The sequence below is a fragment of the Orycteropus afer genome, unplaced genomic scaffold (genome assembly GCF_000298275.1).
Source record: "Orycteropus afer afer isolate SDZICR_OR568_19922 unplaced genomic scaffold, OryAfe1.0 scaffold00165, whole genome shotgun sequence".
NCBI lineage: Eukaryota > Metazoa > Chordata > Mammalia > Tubulidentata > Orycteropodidae > Orycteropus > Orycteropus afer.
The window spans coordinates 3,313,677-3,334,152 of record NW_006921752.1 but is presented as its reverse complement, the minus strand read 5'-3'; the positions used below and the strand labels follow the sequence as shown (position 1 = coordinate 3,334,152).

At 48.4% G+C, this 20,476-nt stretch overlaps 1 protein-coding gene across 1 annotated transcript in view; it reads right to left on the bottom strand.

Annotated features, from left to right (window-relative positions):
• PRDM11 (PR/SET domain 11) overlaps positions 1-17,254 on the bottom strand; it is a 50,203-nt gene extending 32,949 nt beyond the window's left edge. The window contains exons 1-3 of the mRNA XM_007946524.2: positions 17,136-17,254; positions 16,714-16,817; positions 15,932-16,194 (exon numbers count right to left, since the gene is read on the bottom strand). Of these exons, the coding sequence (XP_007944715.2) occupies positions 15,932-16,194; positions 16,714-16,817; positions 17,136-17,254 (486 nt within the window). The remainder of the gene's footprint in view (positions 1-15,931; positions 16,195-16,713; positions 16,818-17,135) is intronic.
• Positions 17,255-20,476: the final 3,222 nt, after the last annotated feature.

The following is a 20,476-nucleotide window of genomic DNA, read 5'->3' as shown; positions in this document are numbered from 1 at the left end:
CTGGCTGAGGACTCATGAGAAGGGGTGCTGATCGAGGCTCAGGGGCTATAGATCAGACAAGACTTCTCTCCTCATGGAATTTTCAAACAGCAAGAAACTCAAAATCCCCTCTTGTCAAAGCCAAGAGGTTTACCAGAAATTAGTGTTTCTCAAACCAGGGTCTTTGGACATATTCTCAAGATCTGGAAACTCTTAAGTATTTTTAATTTAATGTTTTCACTTAAAAAATCAATAGAAGGAAATCACCATGAGATTTCTGCATCCACAAGAGAACTGTGGGATGACCGAGCTGGTGCCTCTGGTAGGGGTGAATTCCTGGCCCAGTTCTCCCACTCCCTATCACCCTCTGCCAAGCATCTCTGCGCTGGACTCCTTGACTTTGGGCAGAGACATGTGACTTGTCCGGCCAGTGGGCTGCTTATAAACATGATGCAAACAAAGGCTGGAATGTGTTGGGGCGGTAGGGCTTGCCCCCTGGGGCTTCTGCCATCATCGCAAAAACAGCTTCACCAGGAAGCTGTCTCCTGCTGCCTGGGACCCAGCACAGACACATGGAGCAGACCTGGGCCCAACCAGCCAGAGGCAAAGTGGCCCAGCCAAGCCCAGCCTAAGTTAGCCGAGTGGCATTCAATCTACAGATCCGTAAGAATAAATGAATGTTTGATCACTTGAAATATATAGACCAGGCAAACGTATAGAGACCAATGTTCATGGGGGCGGGGGATGTCACCTGGGGTGGGTGGGAGGGGGGAAGACAGATTCATTGTTTAAGGAGCACTGAATTGTTAAGAGTGATGAAGAAATTGGAAGCAGGTAGTGGTGACGGTTGAACAAGATCAGCATGATCAATGTTACTGAATTGTATATGTAGAAAACATTGAAATGGACAATGTTCTGTTACTGTTTGTGGTTGAGCACCGTCGAGTTGATTCCAACTCACAGCGACCCTCTAGGGCAAAGAGAACATATATATTGACCACACTTGAAACATACATAAATGATGAACTGCAGTCACCGGTCGATACAGGAAGGAAAATGTTGTTGTGTGCGACAGTGTGGTTTCCACTCCCCACGGGACAGAGCAGAACTGCCCCACAGGGTTTTCTAGGTTGTACTCTTTTTGGCCTAGAAAATCCTATGGGGCAGTTCTACTCTCCCAAAGGGTCGCTCGCTATGAGTCACAATCGACTCAATGGCAGGGGTTTGATTTGGTTTTTGGAATCTTTAAGGAAGCAGATCACCAGGTCTTTTCTCACAGGATGGCTGGGTGGGTTCCAAGCACCACTGCTGGTTAGCACTGGAGAACTTTACCACTGCACCACCAGAGTTCCTATGAATGAGAACAGTTGACTGGTGTCTAAGCCAGGGTTCAGCCAACTGTGGCCTGCAGGCTAAATGCAGGCCCACCACCTGCTTTCACAAGGCCATCAGCCTAAAAATGGGTTTTTAACATTTTTAAAGGGTTGAAAATAAATCAGAAGAAGAATACTTTCTGAAGTAAAAGTCATGTGAAACTCAAATTTCAATATCCAGAAAGAAAGGTGATTGACCCCCCACACCTCTAGCTGCTTTCTCTCTTCAATAGCAACACTGAGTAATAGCAACAAAGCAGAAAATATTCACTGTCTGGCCCCTACGGAAATAAGTGTCTATCTCTGTTCTGAGCCACTGAATTTTGAGATTGCTTGCTGCATAGTAACAGGTGATTGATACAACACCAATTATTGCTACTGCCATGAGATAATGAACAAATAACAGAGGGACACTTCTATGTACATGATGTACTATGCAAAGAAAAGGTCAAAGGACAGCAAGACAGTTGCACTAACAAGATTTCCCAGTGTTCCTAGAGAGAGATGAATAGTAGGAAAATAAAGACATCCCATGGCATACAAAGGCCAAAGCATCTATCACATTTGCCTCAGAAATGGCAATGTGGTGCTGTTTAGTTACCATCTGGTCAACCCAACTTTTGGAGCCCTCAGGCTTCAGAAACTAAACGTTTCCCAGTCCTGAGCCATCCCCGTGATCAGTTCAGGATTAGGCCACTGTAATCCATAGGATGTTGTCGGTTGATTTTTGGAACGAGATCACCAGGCCTTTCTTCCTAGTCTGTCTTAGTCTGGAATCTCCACTGAAACCTGTTGAGCATCATGGCACCACGCAAGCCTCGGCTGACAGATGGGTGTGGCCGCACGTGAGGGGCATTGGCAGAAACTGAACCCAGATCTCTATCATGGAAGGCGAGAATTCTACCACCAAACCACTACTGCCCACAAACAGCAATTTCATTTCCGTAAACTAACATCATCCTTCAAAGTAAACTGATTATTAATTTGAACTGTGCTATTTTCTATAGTTCTGTTCATTTTTTTATTTGTACATTTATTTTGGTTTTATAGCTATTTAAGAACTGTGAGTATAAGAAATATATGTTTATCTAGTTTTATGTTTATACCTTTTTAAGTAACATTAACATATAATGGTGGGACCCCACAAACATTAAAAATCATCTGAACATGACATGTGAAACACAACATCAGAAGGATACACAGAGGAGGTCAGGTCAGGAGCTGGTTCATTGTAAGCACAAAACATCCAGAGAATACTTATCTTTGGGCCCAAATGCAAAAAAAAATTAAAAATGAAAAAAACCACTGTCATCATCAAGTGGATGTATTCCAACTCATAGTGACCACACAGGACAGAGCAGAAATACTGCATAGGGTTTCCAAGGCTGTAATCTTTATGGAAACAGACTGTCATACTTTCTCCTGCGGAGCAACTGGTGGGTTCAAACTGTGACCTTTCAGTTAGGAGTCAAGAGCTTAACCACTGCACCACCAGGGCTCCTTGGACCCAGGTGTCCACAGGGCAAAACTACACTCAAGTAAGAACTAAAAATTGATGAAATATTGGATGAGTTCAGAACAGTTCTTTTTAAATTGTAGTCAATATATATATAACAATATTTGCCATTTCAACATGTTTTTATGTATACAATTGGAAGGAAGGTTGGGCAATCTACTTCCAGAGAGATACTGTCTCGGAAATCCAAGGAGCGGTTGCTAGGAGTTGAACTGACTCAATGTCAGTGAATTTTTTGATTGAATTATGTTCATTAACCTGTGCAACCATCATCACTGTCAATTTCCCAATTTTCTATCACCTTTAACAGAAACTCAGCAATAATTCCACTTTCCCTCTTCCCCATCTGCTCCTGGTAACCACTAATGAACTTTGGCCTCTATACCTCTGCCTATCCTAGATAGTTGACATAAGTGGGATCATACAACATTTGTCCTTTTATGACTGATTTATTTCACTCAGCATGTTATTAAGGTTCATGCATGTCATATAGCACGTATCAGGACTTCATTTATCTTTGTGGTTGAGTAATATTTCATTGTATGTACAGGTAGTCCCCAGGTTACCAATGTCTGAGCTACATACAACCCATAGTCATGAACCAACCCCATAAAGCCTATTAAACATTTGAGGTACATACAGTGGTTTGTAACAACAAATGGACATGACTTTGAGACATACACCAAGCGTTATTATCACTGTATTTTTAGGTTAAAGATGTTTTAGTGTATATAGAAGTGTTTATTTATTGTTTTTAGGCATAGGGAGGTACACTATATACTCTATACTAAGACAAATATTTGACTGACATTAAATACAAACTATATCTAACTATTCCAATTTATGTACAAATTTGATCTAAAGACATTTAGGAACAGAATTTGTCTATAATCTGGGGACTGGCCTACACCACATTTCCTTCATCCATTCATCTGCAGATGGACCTGTCAGTTATTGACACCTTTTGTCTACTGTGAATACTGCTGCAGTGAACACTGGTGTACAAGCAGACACGTTTCTAGCATTCTACTTTCATTCCTATAGAAGAGATTTTGAGAATTAGTCTCATGTCCAGCCAGAATTGGCTTGATAGCATATCATATTTGGAAGCAATCTCTGATTTGGTTTGTGATTCAACAGCCAAACCACCAGCATTTATTAAACACCTAATCAACCTGAGCCCAATCAATCTGATACCGAGAGGACTTTGAAGGAGCTCTGGTGGTGTAGTGGATAAGGCATTTGGCTGCTAACCAGAAGGTCAGCAGTTCAAACCCACTAGCTGCTCCACAGAAGAAAGATGGGGCTATCTACTTCTGTAAAGATTTACAGCCTTGGAAACCCAATGAGGGTGTCTATAGTCAGAATTGATGGCAGTGAGTTTTTTTTTTTTTTTTAATATAATTGAGGTGCTGGTGGCATTTGACTGCTAACCAGAAGGCTGGTGGTTCAAACCCACCAGCCATTCCTCAAAAGGAAGATTGGGCAATCTACTTCTGTAGGGATACCACCTTGGAAACCCAAGGAGGTGTCACTATGAGTCGAATTGCCTCAACGGCAGTGAGTTTGATGGTTTTTTTTTTTTTTGAGGTACGCACTTTTACTCCTGAAAAAAGGGGATGCTGAATCGTTTTATGGTCTACAGCATCTTAGAACTTGAGAAAAATACTTGCTTTTGTAGCATCACCTTCCACTTCTCCCTGTAACACACTCCCCGGCACCCCTACTGTACCCTACTCCCAGCCACCTCACTACCACATGTGCCCCTGGGCCTTTGGACATGCTGTGCCAGAGCCTGTGACGCCGTGTCCTCTCAGTTCCCGATGCCCCAGGCCATTCAGCTCATCCTTCAAACCCAGTTCAGGCCTGGAAGCAATGACACCCCAGCAGCAATGCACATATCTAGTGCCCAGAGATCTTGGTTTCTCAACACCATTTCTAATACAAAGAATCAGAGCTCCCAGGAGAGATGGCTGATTCAGAGCTAGGGAATGAAAAGTACAAGTGAGCCACCAACATCTCTTTGTGCCAGAAAGTAAGGAAGTGCTCAGATAATGACGATGACATGTCAATAGGGCAAGTGGCCAGGCTGAAGGGGCTCCAGTGGCAAATCTAGGGCAATTTAAATATCAAAATGAATAATGCCAGGACTGGACTGAAAATAAAAATCTCATGAGTTCATAGTGATAATAAAACAATTTTAAAAGGGAGATCAGATGCTGAAAGAGGCTTTTTTATTTTAACAAAATGCCACATAAAAAATAAGAAGGAATGGAAGAAACAGAAAAAACATTTTAAACCACAAATAATAATTGCCACATGCAAGAATCATTAATAGTTGCTAAAATTATTGAATCATCAGATGTGGAGAAATTTCTTGGATAACACCTTAACCAACCCAACATTACCAGTCACAAGACACTGATGATCACACACCTTCTGATACCATACAGGGAAAAAGACACAACCTTATGCCAACCCTGCATAATCTGAACCTATCATGAGGAAACAACCAGACAAATTTAAACTGCAGAACATTCTACAAACAAATGCCCTGGATTCTTCACAAATGTCAGTATCATGAGAGACAAATACTAAGTGAGGGAATGTTCTAGAACGAAGGAGAGGAAAGAGATTTGAAACTAAATCCAGTGTGTGATGCATGAGTGGGTCCAAAAAAAGATCAAACCAAACTCACTGCCGTCGAGTCGGATCCGACTCATAGCGACCCCTCCTTGGGTTTCCAAGGAGGTATCACTATGGAAGTAGATTGCCCAACCTTCCTTCCAGGAAGGGGAAAAAACTATAAATGACATTATTCAGGGAAACTAGGGGAATCTGAATATGGAATACAGATTATAGAGCACTGTGTCTATGCTAACTTTCCTGAGTCAAATAATTTACATGTGATTATATAGGATGGGAGTCAGAAAACTATTGCCAGCAAGTCAAATCCAGTCCAACCCACCAACCCCCAATTTGTTTTTATACAGCCCATGAGATAAGAAAGGGTTTGACATTCTTTAATGATTGGAAAAAATGACACTTGGAAATTACATGGCATTCAAATTCAAGTGCTCATAAATAAAGTTTTATTGGAACACAGCACACTCATTCATTTATGTATTGTCTATGGCTACTCTCACCGTAAAACTGTAAGAGTTGAGTAGTTGGCCCACAAAATCTAAAATATTTACCAGGTGGCCTTTTAAGAAAAAGTTTGCTGACCCTGGTAGAGGAGAGCGCCTCATTATTAAGAGGTAGAGGTTGAGGTATTTAGAGGTGAGATGTAATGATGTCTGCAAAAAAAAAAAAAAAAAACAGAAAAGGATGTACAGAAAAGGATGTATGTGTGTATGTCAGTATGTATACAGAGATAAAACTGGGAAAACCAAATCCACTGCCATTGAGTTGATTCCCACTCACAGCAACCCAGAGAGCAGAACTTTCCCAGGCTGTAAATCTTTAAGATGAAGCAGACTGCCTCATCTTTCTCCTGCAGAGCAGCTGGTGGGTTTGAACTACAGACCTTTTTGGTTAGCAGCCAAATGCTTTAATCACTATACCACCAGAGCACCTTATATAGAGATAAAGCAAATGTCAAAGTGCTAGCAACAGGTGAATCTAGATGCAGGGTGTGTGGGTGTTCAGTATATTATTCTTACAACTTTGCTCCAAATTTTGGAATTTTCAAAATGAAAGATAAAAAATACAAAGAAAAATCATGAAAGGCACACACTCACACACACACAAAACCTGTTTCAAATGCTCCTTTCTTCTGAGACACCCCTGGGTGGACTCGAGCCAACAACCTCTCAGTTAGCCGCTAAAACCCTCCTGCACAGGCCAGTGTTCCTCCCTTCCCTGTGCTCCTCCCCAGCTGGATAAGACCTGCCTCCTCCTGCCCGAACCTCATGGCACTGAAACTGTCTGCCTGCACTTCCGTCTATCCCGGATACTTGGGATTTCTCAGATTCTATTCTGCAGGGTGTGCCGCACGCTTTTGCATATCCAATTTCAGATTTTAAAATAACTCCCAATTTTACGCTGGGAGCTGAACTGGAAAACACTGAGCAGCTTCTCATCTGCTTCTCCCCAGAACAGTAGGAGTCTGGCAGGCGAGCAGGATGACTGACAGGGGTGGACACACAATGTCCTCTTTGTAAGGCTCCCCAAGAAATCGCCTGTCTAGTCTCAGTCACAGACGGCTGACCTTCACCAGAGCTACCTGGTGCTTATGTATATAAACCAAAAAAACCAAACTCACTGCCATCGAGTTGGATCTGACTTATAGTGACCCCTCCTTGGGTTTCCGAGGCAGTATCACTACAGAAGTAGATTGCCCAACCTTCCTTCCGAGGAGTGGCTGGTGGGTTTGAACCACCAGCCTTCTGGTTAGCAGTCACATGCCTTAGGCACTGTCCCCTAATTTCCTGTCTCCTCTTTCCAGTTGCTGCTATCAGTTTGATTGCATACAGATAGGTCTTAAAAGAGCATAGTGCTCAAGGCAGACATTCTTACTAGTTAAGATAAACCACTACTTGATTTTAAGAAGTCTTCGAGGGATATTTTTAGTTTAAGGTTTAAAGATTATCTGAGGGCAATAGTTTCAGGAGTTCATCCAGCCTCAGTGGCTCCAGAAAGTGTAGATTCCATGAGAGTGTGAAATTCTGTTTACATGTTCCGCCTTTTGATCAAGATTCTCCTATACTACTTGGTACTTTTCATATTATGGACAGAATATACTAGGAGCTGGTTCCCATTGCTGTTGAGTCTATTTTGACATGTATCACAAAGTAGAACTGCTCCATAGACTTTTCTTGGCTATAATCATTATGGAAGGGATTGCCAGGCCTTTCTTCCATGGCAGTGCTGGGTGGATCAAACCACCAACCTTTTAGTTAGTAGTGGAGTACAAACTGTCTGCACCACCCAAAGGCCTTAGTAGCTGGTCAGGCTCCCCTTTTCTCACATTTAGACCCTCTATAGCATATATAGGCCATCATGGTATTCATTTCTAGTCTCATTCCTGGCTCCAATTAAGGTCTCTACCCTTGTTTTTCTTTCTTTCCCCTCTCTCAGTTTTAATAGACTATCATGTTATATTTTATGTATCCTACTGTTGTTGTTATGTGCCGTCGAGTCAGATCCGACTCATAGCGACCGCTCCCTGGGTTTCTGAAGTGGTATCACTACGGAAGTGGATTCCCCAACCTTCCTTCAGAGGAGTGGCCGGTGGGTTTGAACCACCAGCCTTCTGGTTAGCAGTCAAGTGCCTTAGACACTATGCTACCAGAGCTCCTATGTATCCTGCTTGTGGTGTTGTTGTTGTTATGTGCCATTGAGTCTGACCCAACTCATAGCGACCCCTTCTTGGGTTTCTAAGGCAGTATCACTACTGAAGTAGATCCAGCCTTCTGGTTAGCAGTCAAGTGTATCCTACTAGGCTGCCCTAAATCCTTTCCAGAACAAGACTGGGTATATGTGAAAACCTAAAAAGAAACACTGTGCTGGCCTCCTCTTTCTTCTACCTTTTTACCAAACCAGGCAGCTGCATAGTCCCCCAAGTACCATCATGCCCACGGCACTGTCCCTGGCCTGCAGTGCCTGAAGACAGCCCAGGTGACCTCGGCCATGATTGATGGAGTTCATAATTTCCAATGAGGTGAGAAGATAGGAAGGAACACTGCTTTTTTAAACAGCCAGCTGTGAATGTAAAACTCCTGCCAAGGAAGTCAGGCCATGAAGGAGGGATTCAAAATGGAAATGACCGTTTGGTCCATGGAAACCCAGGCCATGACCCTGCATCATACAGGTCCCCAGTCTGAAAGAACAATCAGCTTTCCATGCATCAACGGTGGGGTTAAGGGAGGAGAGAGGGAACTTGGGCTGGGCTGGGAAGTGGCAGAGAACAGTCAGTCAAGCCAAGAAGGTAGGAACAAGCATTAGAGGTAAGGGGGCTAGACCAAGGACCAAGCAAGGGGCAGAGAGAAAAAGTGGCATCTGCAGTCAGACAGTATGGGTTTGAACCCCAGCTACTCTCTAGCTGTTTAGCTTTGTGCAGAATGATTCAACCTCTCCAGGCCTCAGTCTCCTTAGCTGTGCTATGGATGGAACAAAACCTGCTTCAAAGGGGTGTTGTTAGGATTAAGTGAGATTATGCTGTAGAGCACTGAGTGCAGCTCTGGTTATGTAGTAGGTGCTCAATAAATACAGCTGTGCTTATCATTGGAGTCGCTGGGTGGTACAAATGGTTAACCCACTAACCAAAGGGTTGGAGGATGGAGCCCACCCAGATGCTCCCCAAAAGAAAGGCCTGGTAATCTAGTTCTTAAAAAAATCAGCCACTGGAAACCTATGTTTTCAACTGTGAGATGGTACTCACGCTTCTGCCCTGACACATGGGGTCGCCATGAGTCAGAGTCAACTCACAGTAACTGTTGTTTTGTTTTTCTTTTTATGCTTATCACCACCACTGTCCTCACTTCTACCAGAGTAAAGCATATCTATTTACTTATTTAGGAGTTGTCAAACAGAAGGTGTTTTCCTGGAGGAGGGTCAGAGTTTTTGAAGGCCCGCAGAGGCATTAGACAATACTAAGTATGGCTTGGGGCCAGGGTCTGACAAATGAATGCAATTTGTTTAGGATGGGGAGCTTCTGCATCCTGGTCCAGACTCAGTGCTGTGGTCCAGCCCAGCTTTCCTCCCCTCTCCCAACATTCAGCTAACACACCATCTGAGCAGGCAGGAGTTTCTTCCCCAACTGAGGCCCAAACACTCCCCCACACACACACACACAAAGCCCCTGCTTTCTTGAGCTATCTGGAGCATGTTCTCTTCTTCAGCCCTTTCATGCCTCTCTCATCTCGGGACCATGAAGATCAAAGCCTTCCCATGGTCCTCCGACCTCCGATCCTTCCCTACCTACACCAATCCACATGCCCAGCTCCACCACCCTGTGCTCTGGCCCCATTGCCGGGGAACACTTTCTTCCAGGCTCTCGATACCCTAGGAAGGAACTTCCAAGGGAGTAACACCCCTGGTCTCCAGCCCCACCATCGGAACTGTGGGTTACACCCAGTTACCCTTGATTGGAAGGTGCTAGTCGATGACCAGGATGCAAACTCACACACTCTGGGCACTTCCTTTCCTCCCAACCACAGATGCAGGCCAGGCGGCAAACCTGGGGGAGTCCATCTTCTTTAGACACTCCAAGCTTCCTTGCTGGACTGTCCCAAAGCGTAGACTCTGCTAGGGGGAATGCTAATAGTCTTAGCATGGGACTAGCTTTGGTTCCTGTGATTTACATGTGGGCTGAGATGTTATCAATAGACTCCTCTGTTGAACTTCTACTCATCCTTCAACACCCATGTCCACTCTGCTCGGTTGCAATCAACCTCCCTTTGTAGCCCCCACAGCCTTCTGCAGTCACCAGCAACACATGCCTTTCTTTGTATGACATGGTTGGGGATGTGCCTCCTCTCCTGCTATCCACTATGGCCCCTGTTCCTTGAAGCTGGACTCCATGAGAACAGGGAGCAAGCCCCCTGCCTTTATATGACTCTCACACCTCCCTGCCCAGGGCCTAGTGCTTGAGAGTTGCTCTGTGTCTGTGTGGTTGGATTGAATTTGAACATGTAACCGTATGTGGCTCAGCCCGGCTATTAACTATTAACTGCTCCACCTCCTTAGTCAACTTGGAGTCCCCATCAAGGAACTCCTTTGCGTTCCTTGGCCTCATGGAGAAGCCCTGTCTTTGAGGGAACCCAAGTTCTACCATGTACCAACTATGGGAGTTGGCCCATTACTTCATCTCTTTGGCCCTGTGCTTTCTTACCTAAATAAGAGAGGCAGCAATAACCCCCTGTGGGACTGTTGCAAGGAGGGATGAGATGTACACAGAAGATGCCTAGGATTAAGCTGGCAGAGGATAATTGCTGCAAAGCACCCAGATTTTCAATACAAACCATCTACACTCGCTAGCTCTCTTCCTTAACCCCCCTCACATCTCATGCGACAGCAATCTGGCTTCTGCAATGAAACTGCTCTAGCCTAGGACCCAAGACTTCCATGTTACCCAAGCCAATGGGGGCTTTCAGTCCTCAGGCATCTTGTTCTGCTGCAACACTGACCCCATGACCATCCCTCCTCCTCCTCACTTCTTACTCGTCTTTGGCAACACATTCCTGCTTTTCCTACATCTCTACTTCTTCACAGGCTCCTTGCATCAGCTCATCCCCTCTGCTCATGACTTCAATCCACATTCCTCAGCGAAAGGTCTCTTCTTTCCTCTTCAAACATATTCTATAGAGACCATCTCATCCCCTCCCAGGGTTACAACTGCATATACATATATGTCACCTTGAGGACTAAGGTGTGCCTGACCCAGGCCATGCTACTTTCAATCGCCTCATATGCATGCAAACACCGGACAATGAATAAGGAACACCGAAGAAGGACTGATGCCTTTGAATTAGGTGTTGATGAAGAATACTGAATATTCTGTGGACTGCCAGAAAAACGAATAAATCTGTCTTGGAAAAGTACGGCCAGAATGCTGCTTAGAAGCAAGGATGGTGAGATTTTGTCCCACGTACTTTGGTCACGGTATCAGAAGGGACTGACTCCTAGAGAAGGATATCATGCTCAGTAAAGTAAAGGGTCAGCAGGAAAGAGGAAGACCCCCAACAAGATGGATTGAAACGGTGGCTGCAACAATAAGCACAAACATAGCAAGGAGTGTGAGGATAGCGCAGGACTCGGGCTGGAAGCAACTTGATGGCACCTAAGAACAATTTTCCCTTATACCCAGGCATTTGCACAGTCCCTGGGTGGCGCTCAACTACTCATCTAAAGGTTGGTGGTTCAAACCTACCCAGGAGCACTACAGAAGAAAGGCCTGGCAATCTGCTTCCACAGAGATGACAGCCATGAAAATCCGGTGGAGCAGTTCTACTCTGTAACACACGAGGTCCCATGAGTTGGATTCAACTCGATAGCAATGGGTTGGCTTATTTTTTTTCCCTCTGGGCTACAGACCCATATAACACACCTCTGGAGAGCCTGGGCATCTCACAGGCACCTCAAACTCAACTCACCCCACCTGCCTTCTTTGCTCTCCTCAATCTCAGGTCACCTCCCTCCACCTCTGTACATTTTAGTTAGTTCCCCAAACTCATTAGCCTATTTCCTATTGTTTCTTACTGCTGCTATAACAATTACCACAGACTTAGTGCTTAAAACAACATAAATATATTATCTTATAGCTCTGGAGATGAGGAGTCCTAAAATCAAAGGGTTGGCAAGGTGGCGTTCTTTCTGGAGACTATTAGGAGCTAATCTGTTTCCTTACCTTTTCTACCTACTAGAGGCAATCTGCATTCCTAGGCTTGTGGCCCCATCCCCCATCTTCAGGCCAGCATGGTAGCATCTTCCAATCTCTCTGACTCTGACCTTCCTGCCTCCCTATCATAAGGACCTTGTTGATAACACTGGGTCCATTCAGATAATCTAGGATACGCTTCAGATAATCTAGACTACAAGATCTTTGACTTGATCATATCTGCCATAAAAAAAAAAAAAACACCTCACTGCCATCAAGTCGATTTAACTCATAGCAACCCCTCCTTGGGTTTCCGAGGCAGTATCACCATGAAAGTAGACTGCCCAATCTTCCTTCCGAGCAGTGGCTGGTGGGTTTGAACCACCAGCCTTCCAGTAAGCAGTCAAATACCTTAGGCACTACACCACCAGAGCTCCCTTATCTGCCATATAAGGTAACATAGTCACAATTTGCAGGGATTACCATGTGGACATCTTTGGGGACAATGATTTGGCTACCATGCCTACCATGTACACCAACCTACCTTCAACCTCTTCTATCCTCAGCATCTGCAGTGACAGAAGATATGTTAACTCATTTCCTTTCCATGTCCCGTATCTCTATCTGAACCTTCTCGGGAAACACAGAAACGGACTGACCACAGCTTTCTCTACTCCATATCCAACCATTTCTTCAATGGAATGCTTCTCGGTGTCTTTATTTTTTGTATTGCAATAAAAAATATATATAACAAAACATTTGCCAACAATTCAGTGACACTGATTAGGTTCTCATAGTGTGTCACCATTACCACTATCCTTCTCCAAATGATCCCACTGCCATTAGCTGCCATTAGCTCAGCGCCAACATCTTTTTAAGGATTATCAAATCTCACTTTGAGGATTAACAAACTCTCTTGAGCCCCCATCTTCCTCAGCCAAACTTTGAGATGTGACTATCTCCATCTCTCATTCTGATCAAGTTTCCATCCTCTGGCTCTTCTTCAGGGCTTCTTACCTTAGAACTATTGACATTTGAGCCGGATAATGCTTCAGGGGAGGGGGGCTATCCTGAGTATTACAGGTTGTTTAGCAACCTTCCTGGCCTCTACCTTCTAGATGCCATTAGCATCCCCTCCTTCAAGGTGTGACAATCAAGATGTCTCCCAACAAACAACTCACTGCCATTGAGTGGATTCCGACCCACAGCAACCTGCACAGGGTTTCCAAGGCTGTGAATCTTTATGGAAGCAGACTGCCTCATCTTTCTTCTATGGAGCCACTTTGGGTTTAAATTGCCAACTTGGGTTAGCAACCAAATGCCTTACCCTAGCACCACCAGAGTGCCTTCAGAATGTCTCCAGACACTGCCAAATGTCCCCTGGGGAGCAAGCTTACCCCTAGTTGAGAACTACTGTTATATAGTAACAGCTCTTGCTAAAGTCACCAATGACCTCCCTGGCACTAAAGCCAATGGATGTTTTTAGAACTTCTCTTGCTTGGCTTCAAAAGCAAAGGCAGATACCATCAGCTCTCTGGAACCTCTCTTCTCTCTTTGCTTCCACAACACCGTACTCTCCTGGGTCTCCTCCTACCTCTCTGGCCTCTCTTGCTCTGTCTGTTTTACAGGAGCACCCTTCCATCCAGACCATTAAATGTTGAAGTTCCTAAAAGCTCAGACCTAGGCCCACTCTCCCTAGATGCTCCCCTCCATACCCATGGCCCAACTGACCACCTGTGCACAAGTGACTCAAAACGTGAGCCTCCTCTCCAGGCTCCAAACCCATGTCTTCAACTGCCTACCTGTGTTCACCACCTGGACATCTTGATGTCACTCCAAACACAGCAAGTCCCAAATCACCATGTATCCCTCAATCCGGTCCCCTTCCAACATCCCCGTTACTCAGAGAAAGGCACTGTTACTGACCTGTTGGGTGGCAGAAACTGTAGGAGTTGTCCTGGATACTTCCCAATCCCTGACTTAGTCTATTTTCAAGTCAGACCTTTTTCATTTCTGAAATAGTTCACAAACCAGTTCACTTGTCTCCATTTCCTCAGCCCCCACCCTAGCCCCAACCTCCACCACTGCTGACTTAGAGAACTACTAAAAAAGTCCTGCGGCTGTCGAGTTGATTCCAAGTCATAGCAACCCCGTAAGACAGAGTAGAACTGCCTCACAGGGTTTCCAAAGCTGTAAATCTTTATGGAAGCAGACTGCCACACCTTTCTCATGCAGAACAGCTGGTGGGTTTGAACCTCTGACCTTTCAGTTAGCAGCCAAGCGCTTTACACACGCACCACCAGGGCCCCCAGAGAACTTAGCATAGCCCTCTAACTGGGCTGTGGGGTGTGGGCATCCACTCTTGACGAATGCATTCTCCCATCAGTCCTCTAGGCTGCAGCCAATGTGACCCTTTCAGAACATAAATGTGCCAGGTCACGTACGCGATCTCCCCCTTCCTCACTCTCCAGCTGGTCCTCTGCTACTTGCCTCTCACGCTCACTGCTGCCACCACACTGGACTTCACCGAGTCCCTCTGAATGGCCTGCTGTTCTGTCTGCGTGGAGCATTTTTCCATCCCTCTCCCAAGACTACAGGAGTCCCTGGTGGTACAAATGGTTAAGTGCTTGGCTACTAACCGAAAGGTTGATGGTTTGAATCCATCCAGAGGTGCCTTGGAAGAAAGGCCTGGCAATCTACTTCAGAAAGATCACAGCCCTTGAAAACCTTATGGAGCACAGTTCTACATGGCAACACATGGGATGGCCAGGAGTCAGAACTGACTTGCCGGCAGCTGGTTTGGTTTTGGTTTTCAAAATTAACTGCTACTCATTCATTGAAGTCTTAAGTTAAAGCAAACCTTCCCTGAATCCCTCAATTAGGCTACTAATAATAATCAAGAGGATAATCATATTAGCTGATATTCACTGTGTACTTGCTAAGTGCAAGCATGATTCTAAGAGCTTTACAGGGCTGACTCGTTTGATCGCCACAAAGAACTATTACTACCTTCATGTTACAAAACAGACACAGAGAGGTTGCAGGCCTTGTCCAAGGTCATATCAGATAGTAAGCAGCAAAGCTGGCTGAGATTATGGACTTGGGTTCTAGCACCCAAATCCCCAGGCAATATGGACATGGCCGTTTCCCTCTGCAGGATGTTCCCAGAGCGTCTTGGAGATCCCCTCCCAGCAGCAGTTTTCACATGTCTTCCCCTGCCTATCTTCCTCACCAGGCCATATGCTTTGCTACCTGAGGACAGGGACTAGGTCTGTCTTATAAAGGCATTACCTCTAGCACCTGGCCTAGTACCTGGCATTGCTGCTTTTTAAATGGATTGGTCATGGTCTGTACCCCCACAGCTCCCAGCTCCCAGCTCCCAGCTGCCCACTCAGGAGGAAGGGATGACTGCACACGTCGTGAATGCCACTGAAATGGCAAGCACAGATGAGAACTTGTGGGAAAACTGTCCCCAGTTCTGCCCGTCTGTCTGTGTCTTCCTTGGAGAGCCATTACTGATTCAACTCTTACTAGGTAAGATACTTACTTAGCATGGCCTTTGCCCACCAAAGGTTGCAGACACTCAGCCTGGACAATGGGACAGCAAGAACCACCCTCCACGTGTCTGGGAGTGATGGCAAAAAGCACTTGGGCCAGGATGGGCCACGGTATGGCTCCCCCTGCTGGTTCCCCTCTGTGTCCCTGACACCCTCTCCCAGGGAACAGCCCAGGGACGCTCACCAGCCACGAGAAGAAGCCAGCTGACTTGTCCTGGGTGGAGATCTGCCCCTCATATGGGCCGAAGATGTGGCCCTTGGGGATGACCTCGTTGATGCACCGCACGTCGTTCTCGCCACTGGCTTCCTTTACCACCTCCATGCCTTGTGGGATGGTGAGGGCTGCCCGGTTTGGGATGCCCATAGGCACTGGCGTGTCAGACACAAACACCGGGGGGCCATGGTTTGGGCACTCGTCCACGAAGTACTCCTGGCAGGACTCACAGACTGAAGGGATGGAAAGAGGAGGGAGGGCTTCAGTTGCTGTCCATGGAGGGGGGTGGGGGGCAGATGGGAAGCCTACTGCATGCCACTTGAGGGTCCCAGCTCTGGCCCCATCCCAGCCAACTGTAGGCCCCTGGGTCATCAGTACCCATAACCCATTACCCTCCCTGGGGGCTCAAGGGCACACCTGCCAATGTCAAGGAAGCCGGTAGCTCCTTTTGTCTCAAGTTTGAAAAAGCAGAAGAAAGTCAGATGGGTCGGGGTTGGAATTGCAATTGTGCAGCTGTGGGTGGTAGGACCTAAAGCATGGTCCCTAATCCTCACCACGCTTCAGTCTCCTCACCTGTAAATGGGGCCAGTAATAGCCCCTCAGTGGTTGACGATGAGGATTAACTGAGGCCTGGACCTGTGCCTGACACATATAGGTGAGTGCCTATCGTTAGTATTATTGCTGCAAATTCACTAACAAGGAGATAGGGGAGGGGGCGTGAGGAGCAACCCAGAGCCTCAAGCTCCACTTACACCAGAAGTCCACTTGCTGAAAGCTTTTGGGCATGATGAGGTCACGCTTCCCCTTCAATTTCTTGGGCTCAACATCCATGGCTGATGGGTCCAGTCTCCTAGAGCTGGCCAGGGCAGGGGCCGGTAAAGATAGCAAAAAAAAAAAAAAAAAAAAGTCATTAGAGAGGGCAAGGCCAGTGATGGAGAAGCCTCAGCCAACCCGCTGAGCACTAAGGAAATGCAGGAGCCCTGAGACCTGGGCCCAGGCTGACTTGGGTCACTGCTTAGGTTTTTCTAGAGTCTGTGCTCATCTCTGGCCCCAGGGGCTGCATGGAGCAGGGTTAAGGAAGGTGAGCTGGAAGTGTGAGCTCTCCTGAGGGTCCCCAACCAACCTAACCCAGTGGTGCCATTTTCCCTCCCCTGTCCCCACATAGGGGCCTCACCAGGGCTGGCCATACTCCTGGTCTTGGAGGGGCGAGCAGACCTCTGTCTTCACCACCGTCACCATGTCCCCCACGGCAGCCTTGGTCTGCGCCAAGCACTCCTTCATGTTCTCAGTCATTCTGTCCTGGGGACGTGGGGAGGCAGGGAGGTGGATCAGCACAGCAAGAGGATCAAAGAGACAGGGGAAGAGGGGTGAGTGGTGGAGAGGGCAAGTAAGCAGGGGGTCCAGCAGAGTCTGGTTACCGGCCCTGCCATCCTCAGAGGAAGTGCCGAGAACAGAGACAACAAAAACAGCTGTAGCCGGCCAAGAGAAAATGCCATTTCTATCCTGGGCTGGTCCTGGGGATGACTGGGGCCACCAGCCCCATGGGGAGAGGGGCTGGGGCAGCTCAGGCCAGGAGGCAGGGCTAGGAAGCACAGCCTGGGCTCCAAAACCAGGGGGCAAAGGGCACAAGGAACCCACATGAGCCTGGGCACAAAATCCTGCACAGAGCAGCAGGGAAGGGAGTAACTCGAGTCCAGCTGGGGCCAAGGGATCTGGGCAGCCCCAATGGGCTTTAAGTGTGAGGCAGCGTCGCCCCTCATCCAGGGGGTCGTCAGTGCGTGCAACCAGGCCTGACTTGCCTGCTCAGAGCAGGTACAGGCGGGGCCTGGAGGTGCTAGTGTAGCCAGCTAGGGGCTGGTGTCCCGACTCCCTGCCCCACCCCGCTCTCTCTAGGGGAATCTCCCCAGCCCTCCTCTTACCGCCCTCCACCACCGCACTGGGCTTCAACCCCTCCCTTGGCACCCGAGGGTCCTCATGCCAAGCCCAGGGACACTCGTTGGCCCTGGACAGCACGCAGCTCGGGCTGGGAGCGCGCGATTGGCCCCGGGACTGGGCGAGCTGCGTGTGTGAGTCACTACTCGGGGCCCCGCTGGCCACACCCCTGCTCCTCTGCTAATCAGCCCCCTGCTCTCCACCGGGGCCCCAAGGCCGGCGGCTGGGAAGGGTGTGGGGAAACAGGACGGCCTGCACCCTTCTCAGAGCCAGCAGGGACAGGGGGGCCGCCGGGGCTGAGGGGTGTCCAGGCCGCCCCGCCCCCAGCCCCGGAGCCCACGGGTATCCCGTCCGAGTATCCCGCCGGGGAAGTGTGAGATCCCGAGATCAGGCCAGGGCGACGCGCAGGCCGGCTGCAGGGGCGGCGCGGGGGCCCGGGCGCGGGCCGGGGAAGGCGCGGGCTTGCTCTTCGCTCTCACCAACCTTCCCGGCGGGGAGCTCCCTGCCCTGCCCGGCCCTGCCCAACTCCCGCCCCCCGCCCGGCAGGCCCGGCATTCCTTGCGGGGGCATGTGGCTTCTTGCCGGCCCCGGGGGCACGCAGTTGGCTGGCGGCCGGGAGGGGGGCGCTCAGGGAACGGGAGGCGCTCAGGGAACGGGAGGCATAGGGCGCCCGGGAGGGGCGCCCGGGAGGGGCGCGCGGGTAGGGGCCCGCGGCAGGAGGCTCCTCCCGTCCCGGGCTGCGGAGGAATTCCAGACCCTCCCGCGGGCTACGGCCCTCGCGGGGCCGGGGCGGCAGGCGGGCGTCTGGTGTGGCCGATAGCGCCACGGAGGGCCGGCCCCCCACCCGGCGAGCGTCCGACAGGAAGGGCCAGCGGCGTGGAGAGCAGGTCTGGGAAAGCTCGAGCTGCCCACCGAGCGCCCTCCCCGCCTGTGGAGCTGAGCCGCGCGGCAGCAGCACGGCCTGCGGCATGACCCTGACAGACACCAGATTCGCGAGCCGCGGACTGCATCCCCGCGCCCTTCTCCACCTGCGTGGCCAAGTGTGCGGCGCGGGGTTCTGCCCCTGCCCTGCCTCTTGGCAGCATTATACAGCAAGCTCAGGGCTTGGTGCTTGATGGACCTCATAGCCCAGGAGATGGATGGTCCTCAACCATCCGCAAGGGGGCAGAGGTTGGGAATCACTGAGGCAGAAACAAGGGCTAAGAGATGTCAAGTGACTTACCCAAGGTCATGCAGCCCATTCCTGAGGTGCCCCTCCAAGTAATTCTGAGACGCAGAACCCCCAAATCCAAGCTTTATGTGTCAGGTGTGGTTCACTTCCATGCCACACCTCCAGCCCAGTCCTCTTCCAGAATGGTCACCCAGTCACCCAAGTCCAGGTGCCACATGGGAGCAAGGCTCATGGATTTGTGACGGATCACTGAGCACCTCCTGCCCTGAGGGGCACTTCTCACTGGTGGAGCAGTATTTACCTCCCATACAACTCCTGGGAGTGAAGTCTAGTGGTTAGGAGCCTGGGCTCTGGAGCAGCACTGCCTGAGTTCAAATCCCACTGATCAGCTGTGTGACCCCTGTGTTCCCACTTCTTCATCTGCAAACATAACTAAGTGCAGACTCTACCCCAGACATTGCTGTACTAAATGGACAGCAATGACAGTAGTGGATTTAGAGGAGGCTAGGCACAGTCTCCGCACAGCCTACTGAAGAAAGGTGATCAGGAATGTAGCTGTGACTGATGTCATTCAGGGGTGGCTCTGAATTCTTATGATTGGATATATTTTTAAAGTCAATCATCTGCAAACTCTTCCACTTCAGTAGACACAGAGCATTTGGAATCGTTTTGCACTGGAATCCTCTGCTCTGGCCCCTCTGCCCTCCATCAGTCCCACCTGTATACCATGCTCATCCTGCCCCAGGGATTTTGAACCTGCTCTGCCTTCTCTGCAGCACACCTGGGAAATGCCTACCCTCCCTGAGCCCTCACTGCCCTTCCCAATAATACCCTCTCCCAGTCCCATCTCCCTTTCCTTCATGGCACTTGTCACATTTATAACTTGCTTCTATCAGCATGATTATTTTTATTATTGTCTGTTTCCCATAATAGATTGTAAGCTCTGTGAAGGCACAATGCAGGCTCTTAGCTCACCATTGAATTGTCAGCACCTGTAACAGTGCCTGGCACCAGGGCCAACAATAGGGCAAGGCAAGCAAGGCATTAGGACGTAAACTTTAAGGAGGCACTCACTCTCACGGTCATGCTCTTGCAAGGTTGGCACCAAAGAATAAGTAGCTCCTTACATTTTGTGCCCTAGGCACCCTGATTGCCTCACTACAGTCTCAGCCCTGCCTGGTGCATGTTGTCATTGTTGTTGTTGTTGTGTGCTGTCGAGTAGGCCCCGACTCATAGTGACCCCTCCTTGGGCTTTCGAGGCAGTATCACTACAGAAGTAGATTGCCCCATCTTCCTTCCGAGGAGTGGCTGGTGGGTTTGAACCACCAGCATTTCTGGTTAGCAGTCAAGTGCCTTAGACACTACGCTACAAGAGCTCCTGCCTAGTGCATAGGAGATTCTTAATAAATATT